Source organism: Gossypium arboreum, chromosome 11, assembly GCF_025698485.1.
Source record: "Gossypium arboreum isolate Shixiya-1 chromosome 11, ASM2569848v2, whole genome shotgun sequence".
In the NCBI taxonomy this organism is placed as follows: Eukaryota; Viridiplantae; Streptophyta; class Magnoliopsida; order Malvales; family Malvaceae; genus Gossypium; species Gossypium arboreum.
Genome location: NC_069080.1, coordinates 16,980,681 through 16,990,537, shown reverse-complemented (window position 1 = coordinate 16,990,537; position 9,857 = coordinate 16,980,681). Strand labels below are relative to the sequence as shown.

General features: G+C 34.3%; 2 protein-coding genes across 2 annotated transcripts; one reads left to right on the top strand and one right to left on the bottom strand.

Moving 5' to 3' along the window:
- Positions 1-1,563: 1,563 nt before the first annotated feature.
- On the top strand, positions 1,564-6,106 carry LOC108473891 (purple acid phosphatase 15). Its single transcript, XM_017775697.2, has 7 exons — positions 1,564-2,001; positions 2,574-2,765; positions 3,360-3,693; positions 3,853-4,070; positions 4,363-4,553; positions 4,842-5,126; positions 5,675-6,106. Exons 1-7 carry the CDS (start codon positions 1,734-1,736, stop codon positions 5,819-5,821), a joined length of 1,635 nt encoding a protein of 544 aa, XP_017631186.1. The 5' UTR covers positions 1,564-1,733; the 3' UTR covers positions 5,822-6,106.
- Positions 6,107-7,737: 1,631 nt separating this feature from the next.
- LOC108470817 (uncharacterized) lies at positions 7,738-9,426 on the bottom strand. The gene has a single exon (XM_017772298.2). It carries the CDS (start codon positions 9,067-9,069, stop codon positions 7,981-7,983), a length of 1,089 nt encoding a protein of 362 aa, XP_017627787.1. The 5' UTR covers positions 9,070-9,426; the 3' UTR covers positions 7,738-7,980.
- Between the last annotated feature and the right edge of the window lie 431 nt (positions 9,427-9,857).

Genomic DNA, 9,857 nt, shown 5'->3' with positions numbered 1-9,857 from the left:
CTTCACACATTTCTAAAAGTTAAGGTGGTAAACCGAATCTTAAGCACCCTGATTTTATATATTTATTTTGAGCCTTAGATTTCTTACTTACTGTCTTCAATAATTTAATAAAATAAATCCTTTAATATCATATTATGTATGAAATTTATTTTAGTATAACTATGATGTGAATTGAGATTTACTGTAATTATGTATAATATTTTTAAAATATTTTTTATGTTGATTTTAAAGTTTATATTAAAGATTTGTGATTATTAATAATATTCTTTTCAAACACGCATTCTTTTTTAGAATATAATAAATTATATATATACATATACATATAAAGAGGAAAATACTTGATATATTATCAGTCGAGTTTTAGACTCCACAAATTGAATTAGGGTTAACAAGTGTTTCATAGAAATATAATAAAATGTTAAGAAAAAGTGACATGTGTCAATATTTTTAAAACTATTTGTAAAAAAAAATATTGTCGGTGTATCAAATACTCACTTTAAAAAAATGAGATACATGTTAATTTTTAACCATGCTTGTGGAGTTAAAAATACAATACCAAATACTTACCCTTAAAATAACCATTTACTTAAAAGATACTACTTTATTTTCTAAAATATATTTGTTACACAGTGAGTGCAATTGAGTACAACTAAATTAAGATGAAATTTTTATATGTGGAATTAAATAATTTTTTTATATTTACAATTAAATTAGTTTAAATTATGACAAATCTATTATGTAGATGAAAGAATTATGAAAAAGAACATATTTATTAAAAATTATGTAAAAATAAAATGATATTTTAGTTAAAATAATAAAATTGAAAGTTTAAAATCTTTAATACTATAGGTTCAAACCTCATTATACATTGGTTTTATTAATTTTGTTTAAAAAAGACAAAAGTACCATAATAATATAATAAAAATAGAAAAGATAAAATATCCTTATAATAATATAATTTTTAATCATTTTTAATTGAGTTAAATATTGTTTTGTTTTTTATTTTATGATTTTTCTAATAATTTATTTGATTGAATCGAACAAAAAATCAAAACAAAAATTAATGGCCTGGTTGGTTCTACCATCTGTTCGATTTTGAAAATCTTAAAATTCAAAATACTCACATTTATAGAAAAAATCAAAAAAAATGAGAGAATAAAAGAAAGGAAATAAAATTGAAGTAAAAAGATTATACATAAAACGAGAAAAATAATACCTTTTATCTATTTTGTTACATGAAAAATATTAATTATTTATATATTCTTTTTAAAAATAAATTTAATGATTCGCAAATAGTTGAACTAATAAAAGTATAAATTTGAAAAAAATAATTTAAATACCATTTGTGAAAAAAATTTAAATGTTAAAATGAGAAAAATAGTTTGTTAAGTTTTTTTTATTTAAACAGTTAACTAATAATTTGACTATTAACGATACTAAGTAAAAATAATAATTTAAATATCACTTAAGAAAAAAAAAATTAAGTTATGAGAAAAGGAATATGCTTAAGTTAATTATTAAATTAAATTAATGGGGTCTAGAAAAATAAAAATATTAATACACGCAGTGCAGACAAATTTCATAAACTAAACTGTCGTAACTGCCAGCAAAATCCACGCGTCAGGTTATCATATTTCCGATCGTCCGACGTTTGATATATTCATTTCTCTATAAAAAGGAAAATATATTCATTTCTTCACATACTCGCTATTTCTCTCGCTGGAAAGTCGAAGATGTTCTTAACGATGACGTTCCGGTGGTTCCTCGTTTTCTCAGTCTCCATCGCCGTCACCGCTATCGACGACGACCTGATTCCTTCCACTCTCGACGGGCCTTTCGAACCCGTAACCGTCCCCTACGATGTCAGCTTGCGCGGTAACGCTGTCGATTTGCCCGACACCGATCCCCGTGTGCGCCGCTGCGTCGAAGGATTCGAGCCCGAGCAGATTTCTGTCTCTCTCTCCGTCAATTACGACTCTGTTTGGATCTCATGGATCACCGGTTGCTCCTTCGAATCTTATCTATATTATTTATTATTGTGTTTCTGGCTTGTTTGGCTCCCAGTAAAATACCATTTTTTAGATTGCTGATTGTATAAAGTATAGAATCATAATTCATAAATAACAGAGTTAAAATGAAAGTATTTTTTGAGTAGGAATGCATCTGCATGCCACGAACGAAATGAACTCAATTACTTAAGCTTCAAGTACAATATTATATAATTTTCTTACATGAAAGAAATGCTTTACCATGTTTGAACTCCGCTGTTTATTAGCCATTTGTTTTTTTTTCTAACAAATTCTAAGTAAATAAAATGAAATTTAAATACCAAAAGCTATAAGTAAAAGGAGAATCATGAGAATTTTCTTTCTTTTTGATTTTGGAATTGGTTTAATTTATAGGCAAAACTTTTTTTTCTTTTTGGTTGCTACAACACAAATTTGTTTAGCTGCCATAAATTTTCGTTTGATATTTTAAATTTAGCTGCATATCTGCTTTTATCTGTCTCTGTTTCTGTTATTACTAGTCTATTGCTTGATTTTATGTGAGCTAGCTTTTGGAAAGTTTGGCAGGGGAATTCCAAGTTGGTAATAAAATAAAGCCACTGAACCCCAATACTGTTGCAAGTGTGGTTCGTTATGGGAGGTCAAGGGTTCCATTAACTGATGAAGCCAGTGGTCATTCTTTGGTGTACAACCAACTTTATCCCTTTGAAGGTCTCCAGAATTACACTTCTGGAATCATCCACCATGTTCGTCTAACAGGTTTGAGACATAGTGGTTACCTTAGTTTAACTCAGTATCATATGGATTTTAACTTGGAATTCAGTATGCCACTATGCCTGGTTCCACCGGATTTTTTTCTGTTCCAACAATGTGATGATAGTATTTGAAGAGGTCTGCTGATTGGAAAAAAGTTAAAAATTAAATAAAAACCAATAGAGACGAGCTTAATGAAAACTTTTGGCCTTATTCTTGTTTTATTGGATTGGTAAAGTGTTTCTACTTTTGATGGAGGAGTTGTTGGATTCAATTTACAGTTATCATGCAGTTTGCAATAGTAGCAACCAGGTTGGATTTAAATCAAATAGTTATTTTTACCACCAATTTTTATGATATCCACAAATGTTTGAGCTGAAGATAATGCATGAATTCTGCGAAGAAACTAGGATAAGGTTACCTGATGATTGTTGCCAGTTATTAGATGATGGAAAATGATTTTTTTCCAAGTATTTTACTCTTGAAAAAGAAATCATTTCCCAAATGCCCTTCCCAGACATTTTACTCCCCTATTGTGAGGACTTGTGATTTGAGCCGTTGGATGAGTGTTGTGTGTTCTTTTTTTCCCTTTTAATGTAGGACTGAAACCCAGCACACTCTATTATTATCGATGTGGAGATCCCTCAATATCAGCCATGAGTGATATCTACCATTTCAGGACCATGCCAGTTTCTGGTCCCAGGAGCTATCCAAACAGAATAGCAGTTGTGGGAGATCTTGGACTAACATATAATACAACTGACACTATCCATAATTTGAAAAGCAACAAGCCTGATCTAGTTCTATTAGTTGGTGACGTAAGTTATGCAAACCTTTACCGCACGAATGGTACTGGCTCTGACTGCTATGATTGCTCATTTCCGGAGACTCCAATACATGAGACCTATCAGCCCCGTTGGGATTACTGGGGCAGGTCAGATAATTCACTATTACCTTCTTTTTTGTATTTATTGCCTTTCTTTTTGTCTATTTTTGGTTGTGGCTAGGAGAGGAGTTTGTTGAGTCACCTTATTAAGCCTAAAATCAACCGTGCCAAAAGGCTGAACTTCTGTTAATTGAATGTTCTCTGCAGGTTTATGCAGAGTTTAATTTCTAGAACTCCAATAATGGTGATAGAAGGGAACCATGAAATAGAGGAGCAAGCTGGGAAACAGAGCTTTGTAGCTTACAGTTCGCGATTTGCATTCCCTTCTGAAGAAAGCAAATCTTCATCTCCATTTTACTATTCCTTTAATGCAGGGGGGATACATTTTATCATGCTTGGAGCATATGTTGATTATAGTAAATCAGGTAGTATCTGTCCTTGACTCCTTGTATAATAATTCTACAAAGCTTTTTCGTAATGATATCAAGGATAATAATCTATTACTAATGTAGAGTTTCAAGCATTTTAATCTCTTTGAAATAAAGCAAGCAGTTGGGATTTTCTACTCTGTTATGAGAGTAAACATATCTTAGGAATATGTACCATTTTCTTGCTAATATGAAGAATAAAAATTATAATATTGACTCACGAGTCCCCCCTCCTTATTTTAAATTATTGTGCAAACCTTGTTAAGACCTTTACTTATTTCTTCTGCAGCAAAGCAATACAAGTGGCTTGAGAGAGACTTAGCTAATGTTGATAGATCCATGATACCATGGCTGGTAGCTGCCTGGCACCCACCATGGTACAATACATATACTGCTCATTATAAAGAAGCAGAATGTATGAGGCTGGAAATGGAAGAATTACTGTACAGTTATGGTGTTGATATAGTCTTTAATGGACACGTAAGTCACGAAAACCAACTTTGGTATTTAGGCAATATGGTATCAAGGTTGAAACAGTAAAAGAACATGAAGAGTTGATGGTCATGGACTAATTTTTAATTTTTTATCAAATCATCTGAATTCACAGATAGAGCCATTAGATTGAATTCACACACACGCGCGCGTGCACACATACATGCATGTATGTATGGGTTTTTTTTCTTTGGGGGTTTGGAGGGGAAATCCTTTCCTCCTAAACATATGTTATCTCTTAGAAATGTCAAACTTACTCCGCTCCAAAATTTACAGGTTCATGCCTATGAGAGGTCCAATCGAGTTTACAATTATACATTAGATCCATGTGGACCAGTACATATCACAGTAGGAGATGGGGGAAACCGTGAAAAAATGGCAATTGAACATGCTGATGAAGCTGCTAACTGTCCAGAGCCATCATCTACCCATGACGAAGATATGGGTGGCTTTTGTGCAACAAACTTCACTAGCGGTCCAGCAGCAGGAAAGTTCTGTTGGGACCAGCAACCTGATTACAGTGCCTTCAGAGAGAGTAGCTTTGGTCATGGGATCTTGGAGGTATTTTTTCTGTGCATCTTTGTCTCTCTGCTTCTGCATGTTCCACAGCCTAAGCATCATAGAACTGTCAAAAATTTCCTATATATATTGAATTTGGATTTTTAACTTGCCACGTACTAATTTGCTTTATTTATAATATTTCCAAAGGCACCTGAGAGACCTTTGATTTAGTATGTGCCACTGTCCACAACATTGTCGTGGTGCCCTTCATCACATCTGCACCTTGTAGCAATAGTTGCATGGAAAATTTGCAGACATCAGCTGAAATATAGAGAGAAAATTTAGATAGATCCAGCAATCAGTCAATGTTTCACCAGATAAACGTACTGAAAAAAAAAACATTAGTTTGCAAAACAAATAGATTGTGAGTTCAATTTCAGCCTGTTATCATTCAACGAAAGCGTCATATTAGACAACTAGATTCGAAATGCTCCACAACATGTTTAAAAATTCTGACGTGGAGTACTTAATTATTTTTCTGCTTTATTTTTTCTTGATTTAATGGCGAGCCCTTGATTGGCTTTTTCTAACTTCTAAGTGAATTGCAGGTGAAGAATGAGACTTGGGCTCTATGGACATGGTATCGGAACCAGGATTCAAGTGGTAAGGTTGGCGATCAAGTTTACATAGTGAGGCAACCTGAGCTGTGTCTTGGCAGTATCAAACTCCCAAAAAGTTCATTTGCAGACAGTTGAGTGACACTACAAAGGAATTTAATGTTCCCTTGTAGGGCTTTAAGGAAGATCCAGGTATTTTCAAGCATATATAAAATGAGGGAATAATGCTACAGCTATAGTTATATGCGATACAGCTGATGGAATGTAAAAAAAGAGAAATAAGATCATGATAATATTAGTTTTCTCATGCAGAACTAACTTCTCTGAACATCTGGTCCACAAATGGGGACAACTTTGCATCATGAAGTAACTTTCTATTTTATAGCATGAATGAAACAAACCCAAAATTTGGAAAAACAGAAACTGTTTATTGTATCATCAGAATCTAGCCAAGTGATTGCTTGATACTAAGGTCAAAATAGAAGCTGTTTGTTGTATCATCTAAGCTTTCTCTTATGTAGAAACTAAAGTAGCCTCCAGAATTATTAGAAACCATGGCTCAGTAATGCACTCATGGCTTTCTCGGTTGCGAAAATAAGTGTGTTACTTTGGAGTATGGTAGGTAGTATTTTAGAACCTTTGTTGGTCAACAGAGTTGAGCCTCATATGGTTTGTGGTAGGTTGAAATTGATTCTCAGATAGGCTGGTAGAACCTCTGCACACCTCAATAAATATAAGCCAAAGGGCTTTTCCTGAACAGTAGTGTATTTAAGCGTATTGTACCCAACCAAGTATCCTGTCTATAACTTTTATCATTGGTCAGATCAGGTTGGGTTTAAATTGTATCTATGCATGATATTAGTACAAGTTATACTTATTTAAGTTAGGTTCGATTCAAAAGATGAGTCTTAAATTTTGCTTACGTCCGTCAATATTAGCAAACAATTAATCTAAATCTATTTTAGATTAGGCCATATTATTATTTTTAAAATTTATATTATTTTAAATTTAAGATTTCTTAATTTTATGTCTTTTCTTATATTATCAGATAACTTAACATATTTTTTAAGACAAGTATTATATATTTAATTTTATTTGATATAAAATAAAATAAAATATGTATTACAGTGTAGAAAATGGACTAAGTTGGAACCAGATTTTGAAGTTCTAATTGAGTTTAACTTTTCTCTCCTATATTCCGGATAAATTTTCCACCACTAACATGACCTTTGAATAGGTTAATGGTGTCTGTCCATTATTTTCGTGGATTTTGGCATTATAGATAAATAAGTAGAGACAAGAGTTTGAAGACGTTGAAGCTCGAGCTTCCCGCTTATTGGATACCTAAAATGATTGCACGAATTACCTTTGATTATGTTTTAGTTCTGATTACTTAATTCCTTCGGTTATGACTTTAGACAAAATGTATCCGAAGCTTATTACGTGGCAGAAACAAAATGATTGAACCGAGACGATGCAAAATTAATTACCATCAACGTCCTCTTGTCTTTAGAGCATTATGATAAATTATTGACATTCTTTTTATTTTACAAAATTTATGAAATAAATCACATCTCAGCACGTGACTAGCGATCAATTCGACACACCTCTTCTCGATAAACAGTTATAAAATACAGTACAATATAAACAAATATATACCAAATTTTAATTTATTAAAATTTGTTACCTACTGTTTAAATAAAAATTCAATGACAGAATCTCTCACTTTGAGGAGCAAAAATCATTGCAATCCCTTTTTATCAGTTCCAAAGCCAGATACAGCTTTGCTTCTCACCCAAACAATTCATCAAATCAGCATTGCTTTACAGTCTCCAAAGCCTATCAGTTTGTTTCTTTCATATATACAAATAAATAAAGAAAGAAAGAAAGAAACCCCCATATTCAGGGCCACTGGTCATCTCTATTCATTTTGAAGCATAGAGACAAGAACATGATATTACTATCATCATGGCATCATCCAATTCGCTTTCCAGCTATTTCCAAATGTTTTTTTAGCCTAAAGGACAAAATGGAAAACGATAAAACCATGGGTCTTGGTCATAATCATGGTAATCAAGTTGTCAACCACCTAGCGATTATATACATTCATTGCGTTCCTGAACTGACAAATTCTAAATGGATCGCTGAAACTTGATAATTTACTATCTACCTCAAGACAATCAACCAAAAGTTGGAAACTAGAAGACTTGAACTATTGTTATCCTTACTGATAATGAAGAAAAAGAATAGATAAAATTGTTATGAAGAACAAACGATAACGCGGATTTAAATATAGATTAAAAGATATCAAGAATTTCCAAGATGGAGCCATTGCAAAGTGGGCAATTCCCTCGCTGAACCCAGAGTTCTCTTGAACAGAGACGACAAAATGTATGCCCGCATGGAATAAACGCAGCACCTTTATGCCTAACCATGCAAACGCAACAAGCGTGCTCCATCCCACCGCTGCTTTGCACCACCTCTTTTTCGTCTTCTTCTTCATCCGTCACTTCCTCTTTCTCATACTCTTCACCGGCGTCGCTTATGATGTAACTGGATCCCATCAGCCCCATTTGTTGGCTTGTTTCTTCCAATAATTCCATTAATGACATCCTCACCGGCTCCTCGGACACTGGTGGAGCATTGTTCACTGTCACTGCAGCTTGTTCCACCGCCGCAGCGGCTGCTTCCGCTGCTTCTCTTGCAGACAATGCCCTCTCCTCTGCCAATACCGCTCCCAGTTGGCGCGTTACATGACGCGCCAGAGGAGAGTCATCGTCCTCGCTGCTGTCAATGTTGTTTACAGCAGTGTTCGAGGAAGGTAAACGATTCGAATCATTGCGGTCTGTTTGTGGCTTGACTCTTCTCAACGGTGGAGCGTTACTAGGCATGCCGACATCAGCTGAATCATCGTTAAAGGGCTGCATCGGATCGTGCCCGAACCGATCCGAGTCCGAGTCCGTCCGTGCCAATAACAGCAGAGAATTCAGAACCGGCGGGTCAGAAACCGGGGCACGTTCACCACCATCCTCAACCCGAACCGAGTCATCCGGGTCGGAAAGAAACGGACCGCTCCTCGGTAACTCAGATCTATCAGTCTGAACATTGACATCGGAAACCGGAACATGAACCGAGGAGGTCAAGGCAGAGCCCGGTCGCTTGAGCCGGATCTTGTCCCGAAACGCCTTCCAACTCTTCTTGTCTTTGTTGGACCCATCGTCTAATATAATCTCCAGAAGCGTACGGTTGTGAGACGGCGGTTGTTGAGGCGGTTTAGTGTTTCCCAAAAGGGCATCGAGAGTGAAAGCAGCGGCCAGAGTGGTGCGGCCGTTGTCGACCGCTGACATCTGCTCGAAAAGCGTAAGTCTCCGGTTACTACTCTCCATGGCATTAGATTAGAGTAACATAAAACAAAAAGAGTAAAAAATAAAATAGAATTTTAGGAGAAAGAAATGTTGGAAATGAAAGACGAATGAGAAAATTGGGAGGGTTTGTTTGGTTTAAAACGCGAAGAAAAGGAGATCTGAATTAAAAACTGTGATTAAAAGAAGAAATCCTCATTATTTTACAAATAAAATAAATCAACATCGGATTCCTTCAGAGCACAAAAACGGAAACAACTGTGGTGAAAATATTTTCATTACAATTAAATTGTTCACACTGTAAATTTTAAGGAAACAAAATAGTAAATATTTCTTGATGTGAGACAGCAATCATATTTTTCCCACCTTTGCCTTTCTTTCATCCCAAAATAAAATATTTATTAAAATAAAGAAAAAGAGGGGACAATCACTTGAAAGTAGGTCGTTTGTCCAACCAAATCATCTTTCTCTTTTCCTTTTTCGCTTACATTTTTCTTTTTCTTTTTTTAAATCAGTTGATAGAATCAAGAATTAGAGTTTAATTGAGGACAAATGATAAATAAAGTAATATTGTTGTGAAAAATGTGATTAGAGAGAGAAGGTAATTCATTTGGTGGGTCAAGAGTTGCAAGTCATCGAGTTGGAAGAGAAAAAATTATGAAGAATTTGAAAGATACTCCAAATAGAGAGAAAAATGTGGCAGTCGATCTATTCTTCTTAGGGGATATTTAAAGGAACTCGTCAATATGGATAACTTATTAGGTTGGTTTTATAATTTAATGTGATGGGATTGTTGTATATGTTGATGGTGA

What these genes read in the sequence shown, in the direction of transcription:
- LOC108470817 (XM_017772298.2), bottom strand. Translation starts at nt 9,069, where the DNA reads ATGGAGAGTAGTAACCGGAGACTTACGCTTTTCGAGCAGATGTCAGCG.
- LOC108473891 (XM_017775697.2), top strand. Translation starts at nt 1,734, where the DNA reads ATGTTCTTAACGATGACGTTCCGGTGGTTCCTCGTTTTCTCAGTCTCC. An exon ending in CGTTGGGATTACTGGGGCAG is followed by an intron (nt 3,694 to 3,852) that starts GTCAGATAATTC and finishes TGTTCTCTGCAG; the next exon opens with GTTTATGCAGAGTTTAATTT. An exon ending in TGTTGATTATAGTAAATCAG is followed by an intron (nt 4,071 to 4,362) that starts GTAGTATCTGTC and finishes TTTCTTCTGCAG; the next exon opens with CAAAGCAATACAAGTGGCTT.